The following is a 17864-nucleotide window of genomic DNA, read 5'->3' as shown; positions in this document are numbered from 1 at the left end:
TTGTAGGGTTGGTGAGGCAGTGAGCCAGGTTTCAACAAGAAAGCTTCTTCAAGTTGTATTGGTTTCACCTCAGGTACCCAGAAGGAGTTGCCAATGGGCACATGTTAAAAGGAGTTATAAATATTCAATTAAACATAACACAAGAAGAACGCAAGGATAATAGAATGAGACCAGCAAGAAGTAGAGGAAGAAAGGAACTCAAACAAAGCTAGCTATAGCTAAACATGGACACAGCAAATCTCCTAAAACCGCTAAATCATATAACCCCATTTCATTTTCTCTCCAGAGCTCTTCCTTTTCGCTCTTCCCACTTTGCCCACTTTAAACTCAAACTCAAACTCAAGCACAAACACTTCCACCTCTCTCTCTCCTCCCCTACCTTCTGCTCTCTCTGTAATATCTCTCTCTCTCTCTCTCTCTCTCTCTCATTTTTTCTACATATATGTGCACCCATGTATGTTTATTTGTATGTATATTTATATATACTGTTGTTGATTAAATTGGGTGTTGTACTATATGTGTTGTTATGATGGTGCAGCGGAGAGAGGAAATGGCAGTTCTTTGCCTTGTAGGGTTGGTGAGGCAGTGAGCCAGGTTTCAACAAGAAAGCTTCTTCAAGTTGTATTGGTTTCACCTCAGGTACCCAGAAGGAGTTGCCAATGGGCACATGTTAAAAGGAGTTATAAATATTCAAATTTTGAGCTTTAAAGTACTTGTTAATAATTCCTTAGTTTATACACACAAATTTCATTTTCGCTGTGTGTGTGCTTTTCTTCATATTTGTGCATAATTTGAATTTACATTTTGAAAAATGTATAAGAACATGGTTTAGTAAAGTATGAAAAGGACATTCGTTAACAAAAGACAGTATAAAAAATTTACTGTGAGAAGAGGAAAATAGTGCATTAATGTGTTTTAAGGGATGCTGTGGTTATAAAAGTTTTTAAGCCTCGAAGAGATGAGTAAAATGTGCTCGCTGCTCAGAAGATTAGTCTATTAGCTGCTGTTTGTGCTGGTTTGTCTTGCCAGATTTTGTAATTGCTGGTAGTGTTTGCTAGAGTTTGTGATATTTTAGAAGTTTTGTTTTGGTTCATCTGTTCTGCAGTCTGAGTAATACTCACACTGCTTTGTATTGAGTCATTTGACTCTGGATTCTGTACTGTATTTCTTTTGATCAATAGTATTTCTGATTCATCAAAAAAAAAAAAAAAGTCTTAAAAAGCTACATCTTTACTTTTATGTTATTTATATATAATGTATTTGTGATACCCTGAATTGAATTGTATTGTATGAGTCTATGTTGTGCGGGTGTGTATTGAGTCCTGCATCAAACATATAATGGGTCAATCTAGGCTATATAAGTAATTACGGGGTGTTCCAACAGTAGTCCTTTAAGCCTTTTAGGCATATAGAACAAATGCTTAGCTAGCAAATCCTAAGGTTGTGACAATACTTATTGAAGTATAGTATAAGTTATGGTAGCACTAAAAGTATCTAATTGTCAAATAAGAGGTTTGTATTTATTCTGTTTTAGTTGAGTACATGGTTTGTATGACCCTTTTTTTATGCGATCTTATTGGGTACCCATGATGAAGTTTTCCTCTGCAGAAGTTTGGGCATATTCAGGTTATGTTGTGCTTTTATGGGTGAATTGAGTAGAAAGACAACTGTTTTTATTATTTAAAAAAAAAAAAAAAAAAAAGAAGTTTGTGGTATTATTGTATATTTATTAGTGTATTATGTATTCAAACATAAAATGTATCAAATTTATAGGGAGTACAGGAAATTGCAAATGTTTTGGATAGTGAAGTACAGTTCTTTAAGTGGTAAACTGGTAATAATAGTTTAACATGAGGTGCCAAATATAAGTTCTAGTAGCACTAAATGTTAAAAATTATTAATGAATCATCTTGTACTTATCTTTGTTTCACTCAAGTGTAGGCTGTGGGAGAAGAAAAAAGGATTTTTGCAGAATAATCTTTAGACAAGTTTAAGAATGGGTGTGAAGTCGAGAACAATATTTTAACCAGGATTTTTTTAAAATAAAAAAAAAATGTTATCAATTTAACAGGATTTGAAGAGTTTGTGATTGTAGTAAACTAATCATTGATAGTATAACTGTATAAGCAGTACTTTACATGTGAAAATCAGGTTCAAGTTTTTTAGCTGCATTGGATGCTATTGGTGGCTGAAGACTTGATCTTTGTTGTTGTAAAATTGTTGGAGTGAAAATGAAGGTGTATTGATAGTAATGCCTAGTTCTTAGTTTGAATTCTCAGTATTTACTGTGCATTAATTTGTATCCGTTGTGTCAAAGATGGTTAGTGATTTCGTGTCTATAGGTGGTGCCATGTTGAGTTTGTTAATTACTCCCAAGTGAGTTAACAAGTGTATCTCTACATGGGAGTTTAATATATAGTACCATACTACTTAAATTTTTTTGTTAGATAATTAAAGTTTGAAAGACCATGGTGTGTCACTTTTCCTTCTTCTCATTAATTTCTCCAAATCATGGAGAACAATATTTTGGGTATTCCAGACTTTGGCGACTCCAAAATCATAATTTCTCAATTTTTTCTTTTGGGTTGCAGACAACCTCATTTTCTCAAGGCTGGCACTGAGATTTCTATTGTCATTGGCAGATTCCTGGAAACACAGGCTGTATTGCCAGAACATGCGCTGCATCAGCTGTTGGACTACACCTAGTTGGGGTAGATACTGCCAGTTTGAGTTCCATTATTATTTTTGTTTGTATAAGCAGGAAGATTAAATTGTTTTATACTGCCCCTTCATAATAAAAGTTACTACTGGCTCTTGTTGAACATGCTTCTTTTCTTCTTCAGCCATTAGGATTTCAGGTGGATGATGCGAAGCTAAAGCGTGCAGGGTTGGATTATTGGCCGTATCCAAAAGTATCTGTTCTATTTGTTGTTCTTCTATTAATTTGCTTTACTTGAGCTAATCTTTCTGTCACATATAAAAATTTACTTGTAGCATTTTAAATAACTGATATTTGGTATGCAAACCAAAAGCATAACCATTTTTTTCTGCCTTGAGGTTATAAAATAGTACTGAGCTAATTCTTTCACAACCTGGAAAGTTACTTTTTCTAGGAAGGATATGCTTGCCTTGCAATCTTGCCTTTCATGCCAACTTGAGATTCAATAGTTTGAACTTGTTTGATTGACAGGATTCACTCATGGCTTGTTGCAGAACGGTTTTTTTTTTACAACAGCTTTACATAATATTTTATATCATCAAGTCCTAATACTTGTTTTCAACAACTAACTCTCAACATTAGATATGTGGTTGTTAAAGTTCATGACTCATGGATGGAGTTTCAAGACTATTTCAGGCAACAGGTTCTATTTTTATTTTTAAATTCCTAAAATGAGATTCAGCAACCTTTCTCTAGCTTTCTGCTTTATGATACAGGATGGGGAAAAGCGGTTGCTTGCATTCACCAAAAGAGGAACAGCAATTCATTCAGTAAGTTGCCAACTTTCCTTTTTCTATTTTGCTCTATACCTATATGTGTTTGAAATGTGCATTGTGTCACTCCATTATTCTAAGATTTATTTATGATGTGAAAGATTGAATACCTCAGTTAGAGTCCCTAAATGGCATGTTGATTTCCTCATAGAAACCTGACTTGAACTCTGAACTATTTGTATGTGTTGATCACTGGTTCACTGACATTGGGGTTATGGATCTTAGGTTTAATGCAACCTAATAGAAATATAAATGCCAATGGTTGTTGTATCAAATAGCATTCCTTCTTCATAAAAAAGTGGTGGAAGCTTAGTTCATGGGGTTCAGCCCATTATAGCATGAGTTGGATTTGCCCATCAAACATAAAGGGTTTAGTCATAAATGAAAAAGGCATGCAATGTAAATGAATAGGGGGTTGTGTAAATTACAATTATAAGTTTGGAAAAACCATAACTATAATCCATGTTACATGTTGATATTTAATCAATGCAATAGTGAGAGTGAGAGATACAAAATGCCAAGACACTTGGAGCTCATTCAAGGAAGAAACTAAAAATCTTAAGTAACTAAGGCAAGTTGAGGACCCTGAGGTTATAGACTTATAGCTTGCATTTTTTCTATCAACCTTGGTGCCAAGACAGCTATCTATAAAAGGGTTTCCCACTTGCTTAGGGGCATCAACAGCCAATAGTACAGAAACAATTGCCTGTAGAAGCCATTGGTGGCCCAAGTTTAGGAGTTAATGCATGGAGATTGACATGTCTTTTGTAGCTGGGCTTCTGAACTTTGGAGAAATGGGTTGAGATGTGGTATCATCATGAGGACACTTCCTTTGTATTATCATGTAGTTTTCTGAAATGTAGTGAAACTAGTACAGACCTTGACCTTTCTCTCTATTATCATGTCATTCTCTATATGATTTTCTTAATCAATCACATGAAAATGATTTACCATGAATTTATAGTCCATACTTTTGTTCCTCATAATTTCGATGATGCATGAGTCATTCCTCTATAATTAGTACTCTTGCAGAATTTGTGAGACAATTCATGTTACTTCAATATCTTTCAAAATGGCACACCGTTAAAAGTATATAAATATGTTCAGGGGACATTTTAATGATCTAATCATTATGTGGGTTTTTTGTCTAGATTTCTTTTTTCTTATTGGAAATTTGCATGATACAGTTTAGTAACTCAGGATACATCATTCAGCTTCATATTAAATGGAATGTCTTTAGATTTGAACGTCATCAATTCTATTTTTGCAGGACTTTTCATACAGAAGAGGTGATTATCTCATATTTGGCTCAGAAACTAGTGGCCTACCTCCTGAAGCTCTGCTGGACTGCAAAAGTGAAACCCTTGGCGGGGATACTATTCGGATTCCAATGGTTGAAACCTACGTTAGATGTCTAAATCTCTCTGTAAGTGTTGGCATCGCATTGTATGAAGCTTCCAGACAGCTAAACTATGAACAACTTCAAATCCCATCCGAAAATTGTATGGATACAGAACAATCTCAATCATTTATTACTGAGGATATATTTGCTTAATTCGATGGTATCAGGCTTCATAGTTTATTGGAAACTTGAACTTCATCCAATCGAGATCACATTTTTGGAAGAATTATAGACTATAGACTGTGGTGTTCATTCATTCATAGAAAGGACAAGATTATGATTTATATGACTATTTGATCCTTCTGAGTTTTATTGTGATTGTATGACATTTAAAATCCTGAAAGATATCTTGCAGAATGAGGGTCTTTTGTTGTTGACAGTTAACTCATTAAAAACATGATTTGGAAATAGGGAATGGAATTGAGTGTTTGCTAGCCTACAGAAAGAGGGTGAAGGATGTCATTCCATTAATGAAATGCCTGTTAATGGGTTGGTATACCTTCCATCTATTTCCAACAGTCCTAAACAACCAGCTTTATTGAGTTGGGGACCCAAGTTGTTTGGCCCAAAAAGAGTTATTGGGCCAGTTTAGATTCATGCATGACCTCATTCATCTCTTACTAGAACCAAAACAGAAAATACACACAAAAGCACATTAAAAGAGCAGTGAGTCCATTAAAAGCTCTGCTTCTAATGTTTTTACCGGAGACATTCCGGATTTAAATCCCTTCACCCTTAACTCTCAAATTATCAAAAAATGAGCAATAATTCATTGAGGTGACATATTATGATTGATATATAATAAAGATAATATTGTGGAAGTGGATTATTTAAAAAGTGATGTTGCATGAGTGACCTTGACATCTTAGTAAAATGTGAAAAGCTGAGAAAGAATATTGTGCACTAATTATTTGTCTTTTGACTCAGCATACACTATTGACCTTTTTTGAGTTGTAGTGACAGTGCTTGAGGCTTGAGAGTGAGACCTTTCAAGACAACCCCAATTGCCTATTTAGCTAAGGGTTACCTTTCTCTTTTTAAAAGATAAGGTTTTCAGTTTAATATATCAAATTAAAAAATATCTACAACAAGAAGACAATTATCTACTATATTGTGTGATCTACTAGAATAATTGTTTGATAAAAAGTAATACTAATAAAAACCCTTCATGTGTCTGCAAAGCTAAACTATTGTCAATCTTGTATTAAAACTTGCAAAGATTTGTTGATATTCGTTGTACACCTAACTACTAATTGAGTTCACCGACATGTAAAGTTTCAACTATTTAATTATTAGTAATTAAATTTTTTAGAACAAGTTTATTTTATACTAAAATAAATCTTATGCCTTTGTCCCCTCACCACCAAATAAATTAATAATGACAGATAAAAAATAAAGGAAAACAAGGACACTGAGCACATGAGAGGTTTTGTCGTTTTGACCCATCCACGTGAGGACATTTGAATGATGTTTCAATGTAGATAACAAAAGTCCCATATTTTCTTCTTAAAGGATCATCATTACATTTAGTTAGTGACACAAAAAAAAAAAATTTGGGGATTTTTTTATACAATTTATTAATATGATAAGTTGTGATTTACGTAATATAATATTATTTTTATCAGACTCATGGTTGATATTATTTTTATTATAACTTAATAACTACAAAATATCACCTTGACAAATTTTTTTTTTTTTCCTTTTTAAAAGTGAAAATTCTAGAGAACGAAGGCCCATATTTTTCTTGAAAATTATTTTCAAGAAGCTAATAAAAGAATAGTAACACTTTTGGCTATGACAATTGCATTGGGGACAATACTAGCTATGATAATTATAACTACGAATCTAGGGAAAATTTTATTATAAAACATGAATTTAGCAAACAAAATTATTATTATTATTATTTTGGTAATAGGGAAATTTGTTAAATAAACCACAAGAGTTATGTTACCATAGAAACATAAACGATTACAACCAAGACCAATAAGGTCATATAACAAAAGTAAAGATAATTTGACAAGAGGTGTCCTAAATAACAAAATCTTGTTGAAGGTGGACAGCTATTTTTGTAAGTAAATCGGCATAGACATTGACTTCTCTATAGCAGTAATTCAGCTTCACCTGGAAATTTGGTTCATTAAATTCTTGCAATCATCAACCATCGATGAATAGTCAGCAGGTGAATCATCACTGTTGTTTAATTCGATTGCAATTGCCTGGATTTGGAGATGTACCTAGAGAGCAAGGCTATCCCTCAAGGCCCAAAGTTATTTTTCAAACAAACATGGAGCCGAATTCAAAAAACTATTCATATTTTAATCATACAACTCACTTGTTTTTTGTTGAGTAATATATGGATCATATGGTTGTTGACAAAATTTCTGAATTGTCACTATATGTTTGCAGTATAGGACGAAAATGTTATCCATAAATCTAAGTACTTTTTCATGCCACGTACTCCACATTCATTTTTAAAATCTTTATGATAAGGGAGAGTGCAATTTGAACTCAAGAGGACTAATGGCAAAATGCTAAGGTATTATATATTGATTTTATTACAAAATCTTGCAAACTAAACAACTTATTTGAATGGTGTAACACCATAAACTTAATAAATAAATTACAATCTCTATTTCAATATTGCATTTTGTTTTCTATTTAAAAGTAAAGTTTTTTTGTAGTAAAATTAATAGTACCCCTAACATTAAGAGATAATTGAATCCAAATATGTCAAGGAGTGTAATATTTAATTTTTGAGACACTAGGCTAGCTAACAAGTAATTTAATATTATTAAGCTTCCTTTCAAGACCACTGTTACTACAGTCTGAATTGCAAATTGTTTCCATTACTGAATCAATGGTGCAAAGATGCACTCAAATAATTTTATAATAGTATTGACAATATTAGTTCTCTAGGAAAATAACATAACGGCATAGAAAGGGCACCCATTTAAATTATGGTTTCTTAATGAGACAGAGGCGCCAAAGTAACAAAGATCAACTATATATATGAAATAGTGGGTTCAATGAGTCCAAATGGTAAAATCTCTTGTCGTCAAAAAAGAAATTTGAGGTTCAATCTCCGTCTACATAAAAAAACTAATTGGTATCTTAGTCTGAAAATAAAATGTAATCATTAAAAGCAGACACCATAAGTTGAATCTATCTCTAAAAAAAAAAAAAAAACTATATATGAAGGGTCTATTGGAGATTCGCTTATTTTGTTGAAATTAAAAACTTTTTGCTGAAAGTACATAGATAAAGGCAAAAATTAGTTGAAATTGTACAGTGGGACTTATGAATAGTACCAAAAAGTGCAGTGTAACTCATAAATATTAGCAAAAATAAGCTAAATAGTAAAATAAGCTGACTTCTTAAACTGGAGCCAAACACACACGAAGTGTACCTTTTATACTATGGATGGCAGATTATTCATGAGGAAATTTTTTAATGAGAATTAAATCATCATGATGAATCATATGGAAGCAGATTAAAGAGAAAAACATATATTGTTCTTTCTAGAATAAGTGATTCTGACCTACTTTCACTCATATGTGTTACAACATGGGCTATCCTATATGCTCAGTTGTTCATTATTAAGAAATCTGGACAAAGATATAGAAGATATATATATAATAATCTTTTGAAAGAAAAAAACAAGTGCAAACTCAATTCATGGCTCAATCATATTTCTCTTGCTTTAGAGTTTGTTATCATTATGACATTTTCACATGGGCAAGCCTGCAAGTATCCTATTGTTGGGTCACCGTCCATCTTACATTCTTGCTCCCACTACAACATGAACATAGAGACAAAACTATTTCTAATAAGTTTTGTATTTTAGAGTTTTCAATCAAACAAGGTCAATTTGTGGATAATTAGTTTCACTTTGTCCACTTAATTAGGTAGGAAATGTTAATGTAATATGAAAGTGCTAAAGTGAAGGCATGGCTCAAGAGAGTTGGAACTTAGAACAAGAAAAAGGCTTACATTTTATCTTTTCTTTTCTTTTGTTTTTGTTGGGATATTATACAAAGTAATAATGAAAAAACAAGGTTAACACAAAAGACAAATAGAAAATAAATAACTTGGAGGCACAATATTATTTTCCTTAGACAATATTTGCCCCTCACATTATTGTTGCTAAAGGATTATCGCAAATTTGTCCCTAGGATACAACCAAGATGTTGGGTTTTATAGATAGCAATTCTAGAGAACAACTACATGGATTTCTTGTGTTTCTCTCTCAAGTAAACATAAGCCTCTATTTATACTCATAGGGTTATATTTCATCAAAAGGTACGTATGGAGAGTTAAAATATTTCATAAAACCGTTCACAATGCTTGAAACCTCTTCAATCTTTCCAAATAGTCACAAGAAAATTCTGCCGAAAATTCAGTATTTGAGTTTCGATTGATCGAGAGGTTCTTTCAATCGATCGAACAGGAATTGATTAGTGATCAAACCCAGCAGAAGCTCCAGGATTTTTTCTTTACCATTTTGATCAATCGAGCCAAAGTTTCAACCGATCGAAAATGCTTAATTCAGAATTTTCACTTAGAATATTCCAGAACTTGAATTTTCACTTTATGAGACAATATTCTCTAAACTCAAATATCATTATTACAACCTATCCTTGTAAATATCATTATGTACAACATTTTTCCCCGAGAGTGAAAGTGAAGGCCTTTCTAATAAAAGCTCTTAGATTAGGCATTCTTTTCTTCTATAATTCTATTACCTTAGTGACTATATGATTCATTTCCAAATAAATAATGTTACTTAGGGACATAAAAATCTTTACAAGTATTTTTTACACCTCGTTAAGAATAAGTTTCGATTGCAGCACATCACTTTTACAGGGATTTTTTTTTTTTTTTTTGATAATTGGGTATGTGGATTTGGATATTTATATTGAGAACACTGAGAGGTAGAAACTAGTTGAGTTATAAGTTACAACACTCCTGACAATGTTGATTTTTTCTGATACCATATTTATGTATATACTGATGATAACAAATAATGTCAACGATCATGAAATAAGTTTTGATTTTTATGTCATTACATTACATTTATTGTTAATTGTTAAAACTTTAGGCGCAGATAATTTTTAATAAGATAATGAAACTGAGAATCTCCCAAAAATAAATAGCAAAGAGTGTAAGGAAGAAAAAAAAAAGTGGTCACCCAATAGATTAGGTAAGCTAGCCCACTTGTGATTTGTGAACCCACTCAAAAGTGCAAGCCAATCAAGGCTAGGCCTACTGACAGCCAATTGGACATGGTCACCATCCAGTGATTTAAGTTGGACCAACATGGAACTCTTGCATGTGTACATAAATATGGCTTGTCTGTGGGAGAAACTTTTTTTTTTCCTCCACTATAAAGAAAATACAAGAAAACATTGAGAAGGTTAAATCTTCAAGCCAGCTTTTGTGGATATCTAATCAACTTGTCTGAGGAAACTATTTAAGTTCAAATTATCATCATCACACAAATTTTCTCAGATCCATAGTTATATCAAGGACATAGAACCTCAAGTAGTTGACATTGAAAAATTATGTAACACATATCATGTGCAAACACAGACACCTTTGGTACCATCAATCCTTTTTTCCCTGATAAGTGTGGCATTATGATATCACTGATAAAATATCACCAGATCAAATTTGAATGTAGATCACTAGCTATAATTCTAAATATATAAGCCAATGCTTAAGTTTGGAATAAAGTTCCAAATTTGAAGCCAATTTAGTGGTTCTTTTTAATTCATTTGGCCAAAGGATGGAATAATATTTCTTAATAATTGGACCGACTTGTAATTATTGGAGAACAACTTTTTGAGTGTCCAAATTGAGCCTGGGTTCTGCCAAAAAAAGAAAAGAAAAAAAAAGGGATAATGTCAAAAAATTAATTGACCAAAAAACTCTTAAATTAAAAAAAATTAGAAGGAAAACGTTTTCCTGTTAATTTTTCCTAAATAACATTTTAACTTAAACCAATCACTGTCTCCATACTTTTTCATGTAGATTTTGAATTTGGGTTTGTTTTTTCATTTGAGACTCTCAAATGACCCAAAGAATAAAAAATGACTTCCTATTTGGAGTATGTTTTTGTGAATGTAAGTTTGTATTCAAACAATTATTTGGAATTACAAAAAAAAAAATATTAATTATTTGTTGTGCAAACCAAACAAAAAAAACTATTTTCTAATTCATTTTTAAGATTGCAACTAAACATTCAATGACCTTTAGGTCAAATGGTACTTCTGTGTGTTTTCATCGGAGAAATCTGAATCTCCCTTTCATACTTAAAATGTATATAAAAAATTTGCAACTAATTTTTTCTTCAAAAAATAAGGAATAACCCTTGGTACTATCAATCCTTTTTGTTTTAACTTTTGCCAGCACCAACTTCATCACTTTGTTTTACAATTTTGTGCAAAGGACAAAGACAAAGAATAACACTTTATGATATGGAAAATCAATATAACTAAAAGGTAGAGAAAGCAGTAAATGCAGAGATGATAATTCCCATTAAAGTTTTCAGTGCATCATTTTACTTTAGAAAAATGGACCCCAGGCCAGGCCTCTCAACTAAGCCGGTGGTCAGTGAATTTAGTGAGAGCCGACCTACAAGGAACAAAGCAAAGACATTTCATTTCGTCTGATCTTAATGATGTTCACAATCTTTGCCTAAAATCTTAGACAGGACATGCGTAGGACATGCCCATGAGCTGGAAATTTAATCAAAAGGTTTCACATTCTTAATGGACCAATGAAATAGAGGGCATTTAAATTAATGGGTCATGGAAAAGATTTTTCCCCTGGGCATTAGAAAGCTTAGTAGGGGTAATTTAGGTTTTCAAATACTGTAAAGGGAATTAGGAAAAGAAATGCTTTTCTAATCATAGAAACAGAAACTCAGAATAGTTGTGAAATCACGGTAAGGACTTTGGTGCACCTAGAGTAGAAGATGATGTTGACAATACGAATCTGACATTGAAGTTTGTAGATATTGTTTTAAAATTTTATATATGTTCTTAGTATATAAGTTGGTAAAAATCAATGAAGGAAAAGGTTATGGAGGGGCCACTTAAATTTATCTTCACCTCTTACATTTGGCCTTATATGTGGATGTTGAATTTATTTGCTTTTCTTTTCTTTTTCTTGTGATCAGAGGTATTCGTTTAGCATAAGAGAGGTCATTTGTGAGTTTTGGCATGGAAGTTTTTATAACCTAATGCTTTTTGCATTTAGGTACATACAATACATTCATAATTCATGAAGTTGAAAAGTCCTAAATTCTTATAAGACCAATTTAATCCCCTAAACATTGATCATTGTACAGCAATCAGCCAATTGTCATCTTTATTTTTTGTATATAGATGATACAAGATTTCTACCCATACAAATTCACTTTTCTAGAACATTTATCATAAATCTTATCACACAAAACTTTACAGATTGGTACGTCAACTTTTAAAACACCAAAAATTGATTTATTATGTTGTTGGTATAACACCAATCACATTCATTATCATATTAGTTTGTAAGTCTTCTGTACTAAAATTGGTAGTAAATTTTAAAAAAACAAATATCATCACTATAAAATACAAATATCTTTACAATTGTTTAATTTTGACATGCTTTAGAGATAATCAAACTTATATACAAGTATTATGATTATGTCACTCTCAAAGTTGGCTCTTAAGACTTATTTAATGATCAGAGAACATTACACTAATTTACAAAATCTAATACAAATCTGAATCCTTTCTTATTTTTTGGTGTTTGCTCTATGATAATTGTTCTTCATCATCTGGCTAATACACCAATTGGTTGTTAATGTAGCTAGAGTTTGCTCTACGAAATGAATGTTCTTAATAGCTGCAATTCACTTATATAGTGTGCGTTTAGCTCGAAATTAAAAAGCTAGCTTATTTTTATTATTCAGCTTATTTTTGTTACTATTCATGGCCTTACTGCACTTTTTAGTACTATTCATGGGTCTCGTTATACTATTTCAGTAAATTTTTATCTTTATCTACTATATTTTCAGCAAAAAAATTTCAGTTTCAGTAAAATAAGCGAATCCTAAACAGACTCATGGCATCCCTTTTTTTTTTTTTTTTGGGGGAACCTAGCATTTTTCTTCATTTATTCTAGTTTCATTCGATGAAAGAATTCAAAACTCAAGAATGAGAACAAAAATTGAATAAAAGGAAACAAGGTTGTCTAGAAGGAAAACGTTTTCCTGTTAATTTTTCCTAAATAACATTTTAACTTAAACCAATCACTGTCTCCATACTTTTTCATGTAGATTTTGAATTTGGGTTTGTTTTTTCATTTGAGACTCTCAAATGACCCAAAGAATAAAAAATGACTTCCTATTTGGAGTATGTTTTTGTGAATGTAAGTTTGTATTCAAACAATTATTTGGAATTACAAAAAAATATATATATATTAATTATTTGTTGTGCAAACCAAACAAAAAAAACTATTTTCTAATTCATTTTTAAGATTGCAACTAAACATTCAATGACCTTTAGGTCAAATGGTACTTCTGTGTGTTTTCATCGGAGAAATCTGAATCTCCCTTTCATACTTAAAATGTATATAAAAAATTTGCAACTAATTTTTTCTTCAAAAAATAAGGAATAACTCTTGGTACTATCAATCCTTTTTGTTTTAACTTTTGCCAGCACTTACTTCATCACTTTGTTTTACAATTTTGTGCAAAGGACAAAGACAAAGAATAACACTTTATGATATGGAAAATCAATATAACTAAAAGGTCGAGAAAGCAGTAAATGCAGAGATGATAATTCCCATTAAAGTTTTCAGTGCATCATTTTACTTTAGAAAAATGGACCCCAAGCCAGGCCTCTCAACTAAGCCAGTGGTCAGTGAATTTAGTGAGAGCCGACCTACAAGGAACAAAGCAAAGACATTTCATTTCGTCTGATCTTAATGATGTCACAATCTTTGCCTAAAATCTTAGACAGGACATGCGTAGGACATGCCCATGAGCTGGAAATTTAATCAAAAGGTTTCACATTCTTAATGGACCAATGAAATAGAGGGCATTTAAATTAATGGGTCATGGAAAAGATTTTTCCCTTGGGCATTAGAAAGCTTAGTAGGGGTAATTTAGGTTTTCAAATACTGTAAAGGGAATTAGGAAAAGAAATGCTTTTCTAATCATAGAAACAGAAACTCAGAATAGTTGTGAAATCATTGTAAGGACTTTGGTGCACCTAGAATAGAAGATGATGTTGACAATACGAATTTGACATTAAAGTTTGTAGATATTGTTTTAAAATTTTAAATATGTTCTTAGTATATATGTTGGTAAAAATCAATGAAGGAAAAGGTTATTGAGGGGCCACTTAAATTTATCTTCACCTCTTACATTTGGCCTTATACGTGGATGTTGAATTTATTTGCTTTTCTTTTCTTTTTCTTGTGATCAGAGGTATTCGTTTAGCATAAGAGAGGTCATTTGTGAGTTTTGGCATGGAAGTTTTTATAACCTAATGCTTTTTGCATTTAGGTACATACAATACATTCATAATTCATGAAGTTGAAAAGTCCTAAATTCTTATAAGACCAATTTAATCCCCTAAACATTGATCATTGTACAGCAATTAGCCAATTGTCATCTTTATTTTTTGTATATAGATGATACAAGATTTCTACCCATACAAATTCACTTTTCTAGAACATTTATCATAAATCTTTTTTTGAGAATCTATCATAAATCTTATTACACAAAACTTTACAGATTGGTACGTCAACTTTTAAAACACCAAAAATTGATTTATTATGTTGTTGGTATAACACCAATCACATTCATTATCGAATTAGTTTGTAAGTCTTCTGTACTAAAATTGGTAGTAAATTTTAAAAAAACAAATATCATCACTATAAAATACAAATATCTTTACAATGGTTTAATTTTGACGTGCTTTAGAGATAATCAAACTTATATACAAGTATTATGATTATGTCACTCTCAAAGTTGGCTCTTAAGACTTATTTAATGATCAGAGAACATTACACTAATTTACAAAATCTAATACAAATCTGAATCCTTTCTTATTTTTTGGTGTTTGCTCTATGATAATTGTTCTTCATCATCTGGCTAATACACCAATTGGTTGTTAATGTAGCTGGAGTTTGCTCTACGAAATGAATGTTCTTAAATCTTAATAACTGCAATTAACATATATATTGTGCGTTTAGCTTGAAATTAAAAAGCTAGCTTATTTTTGTTACTATTCATGGGTAACAAAAATAAGTTGAAACTATGGTAGATCAACAAAAAATTTTTGCTAAAAATATGGTAGATGAAGGTAAAAATTTACTGAAATAGTATAATGGGACCTATGAATAGTACTAAAAAGCGAATCCCAAACAGACACATGGCATCCCTTTTTTTTTTTTTTTTTGTAAACAAAAAATAAGTAGAGAAAGGCGACCAATGTGACTTCTCTACCTAAACGCGACTATAGTAACACTCTATTCACTCTCAACCAAGACCTCATACTCCACCAACACCCATTTAATTATTGATGCTCGTACCCGAATCTAAAAACTTGTTGGCCTGATATCTTGTTACTGTCTTACTAGCTAGGATATCCGAATGCAGGTTACATTAGCATCCTTTTGTAGTCATGATAATTACTTTTTAATAATTCTAGCATAATCAATCTGCATGTGCAATGAACCAATCAAATCAACCTCTAGAACTGTAATTTTACACACCAAACCAAAGGGCTGTTTAGTCCAAAATCATGTATTTAAACAGACTCATCTTCCACATCTTCCATTCCCTCTCTCCCTCTCACAAAAACACACTGATGTCATATTACATAGTACATACACAACACAAACATCCTCAAACTCCATTTTCACATTCTTAAAAAACAAACCAAACCTTCCCAACACATCATGGGTTTCTTCTTCTCCTTCTTCATAGTACCACTCACTCTAACTCTCACCGTTATCTCCACCGTTAACTCCTGCCCGCCGTCAGACCGGGCAGCACTGCTAGCCTTCAAAGCCGCCCTGACCGAGCCTTACTTGGGCATCTTCAACACCTGGACTGGCAACGACTGTTGCTCTTCCAAATGGTACGGCGTTAACTGTGACCCAACAACAAACCGAGTCGCCGATATAAACCTCCGCGGCGAATCGGAGGACCCGATTTTCGAAAAATCGGGTCGTACCGGGTACATGACGGGTTCGATTTCACCCGAAATTTGCAAGCTCGACCGTCTCACCAACCTTATAGTCGCTGACTGGAAAGGAATATCGGGCGAGATACCCAAGTGTCTCACCTCTCTCTCCTCTCTCCGAATCCTAGACCTTATCGGAAACAAGTTGACCGGCGAAATTCCGGCCGATATCGGAAATCTCAAGAAGCTTACAGTTCTTAATATCGCTGATAATGCCATCTCCGGCGAGATTCCGGCGTCGATTGTTGGTATGTCCAGCTTGATGCACCTTGATCTCCGAAGCAATCAAATATCGGGCGAGATACCGGCAGATTTGGGAAAACTCGGGATGCTGAGTCGGGCATTGTTGAGCCGAAACCAAATCACCGGTTCAATACCCACTTCCATTTCCCAAATGTACAGGCTTGCCGACTTGGATTTGTCCGAGAACCGGATTTCGGGTCCGATACCGGAACAACTGGGTAAAATGCCGGTTCTTTCGACTCTCAATTTGGATTGCAACTCGGTTTCGGGTCAAATTCCGGCCGGTTTGCTAAGCAATACCCGAATGGGTATCTTGAATTTGAGCCGAAACGGTCTTCAAGGCAAAATACCGGACGTTTTCGGGTCCAACTCGTATTTCATGGCTCTTGATTTATCGTATAACAACTTGAATGGTCCGATACCCGGTTCGTTATCGTCGGCGAAATATATCGGGCACTTGGATCTGAGTCACAACCATCTTTGTGGGTCTATTCCTGCTGGGTCACCGTTTGATCACCTTGAAGCGGTGTCGTTTATGAACAATGATTGCTTGTGTGGAAATCCATTGAAGACTTGTTAATTTTTCGGGCCGATATATCGGATTCAGCTTCACAAGCAGTATCGGGTTATTGTTTAATATGTGTTTTATAACTGTGATAACTGATAAGTGTTTTTGTTTTTGTTAATGTTTAATATAAGGTACTTTTTAAAAGCAATGTTGTAAGGTTTTTTTTTTTTGGGTCTTGTTGATAGACAAGAAAAAGGATAAGGCAGTTGCATGCACATGAAAATCAGTGTGATATTGGCAGAAAAGATTCCAAGTTATAGTGAGCAAATGAGCATGGATTTCATACTTGGTATATTAGTATATAATATAGTTTGCATTGGGATACACAATTTCAAATTTTTAATTTGTTTTTTTTATCAAATTGCTTGAGCTATTCATTACGTGGATGATGCAGCAATCAAAGAGAGATCTTGGGTTATGTTTTTGAAGGTGTATTACATTATTTAATTTGGGCAAAAGATCAAATTATTACGTTGAGGGAGAAAGTTTCATTCACATGAAAGAAAAGCTGAAAAGCACAAGCTTTTTAGTGAAAATTGGAAGCTGTTGGGAAGGTTAGGTACATTATCTTTGTGCTGCATGGAATAATGTTGATCTAATTGCAAAAGGTTCATATGCTTCTCTTTTTCTTTCCATTATGTTAATATAAGAGTAATAAATGCTTTAGGTTCTATGTTTTGAGAAATTATTAGGTTTGTTGTAGCCCTCTTAATCCTTCTAGCCAATAAAACACTATTATTTATGCAAATGTAATATAATCAAGTTGTTTTTTATTTTTAATTCTGATGCAGATTAGGAATTTGATTCACATATTTACATAAATGATATTATTTCATTAGTTGGAAAAATCAATTCAATAGTCATTCCGGTATACCTACTAATTTCACCTATTTTCTTTCTCCCATTGTCATAAAGA

The 17864-nt window shown here is 32.7% G+C and overlaps 2 protein-coding genes across 2 annotated transcripts; both read left to right on the top strand.

Moving 5' to 3' along the window:
* The first annotated feature begins 140 nt into the window (after window positions 1–140).
* On the top strand, window positions 141–5206 carry LOC112015254 (uncharacterized). The gene is made up of 7 exons (XM_065777387.1): window positions 141–393; window positions 539–639; window positions 2643–2711; window positions 2844–2902; window positions 3302–3362; window positions 3436–3489; window positions 4763–5206. The coding sequence occupies exons 1-7, from the start codon at window positions 225–227 to the stop codon at window positions 5045–5047; spliced, it is 798 nt and encodes a 265-aa protein (XP_065633459.1). The 5' UTR covers window positions 141–224; the 3' UTR covers window positions 5048–5206.
* Window positions 5207–15713: 10507 nt separating this feature from the next.
* LOC112015251 (DNA damage-repair/toleration protein DRT100) lies at window positions 15714–17233 on the top strand. Its single transcript, XM_024047636.2, has one exon. The coding sequence runs from the start codon at window positions 15851–15853 to the stop codon at window positions 16958–16960; it is 1110 nt and encodes a 369-aa protein (XP_023903404.1). The 5' UTR covers window positions 15714–15850; the 3' UTR covers window positions 16961–17233.
* The last annotated feature ends 631 nt before the right edge of the window (window positions 17234–17864 follow it).

Source organism: Quercus suber, unplaced genomic scaffold (assembly GCF_002906115.3).
Source record: "Quercus suber isolate HL8 unplaced genomic scaffold, Cork oak 2.0 scaffold_154, whole genome shotgun sequence".
Lineage (NCBI taxonomy): Eukaryota > Viridiplantae > Streptophyta > Magnoliopsida > Fagales > Fagaceae > Quercus > Quercus suber.
Note: the sequence above shows the minus strand (reverse complement) of the source record. Positions and strands in the feature narration are given on the sequence as shown.

Coding starts and splice junctions, on each gene's coding strand:
- LOC112015254 (XM_065777387.1), top strand. CDS start 225: ATGGACACAGCAAATCTCCTAAAACCGCTAAATCATATAACCCCATTT. Junction 2,903..3,301: donor GCAGGGTTGGATTATTGGCC/GTATCCAAAAGT, acceptor TCTCAACATTAG/ATATGTGGTTGTTAAAGTTC. Junction 3,363..3,435: donor AAGACTATTTCAGGCAACAG/GTTCTATTTTTA, acceptor TTTATGATACAG/GATGGGGAAAAGCGGTTGCT.
- LOC112015251 (XM_024047636.2), top strand. CDS start 15,851: ATGGGTTTCTTCTTCTCCTTCTTCATAGTACCACTCACTCTAACTCTC.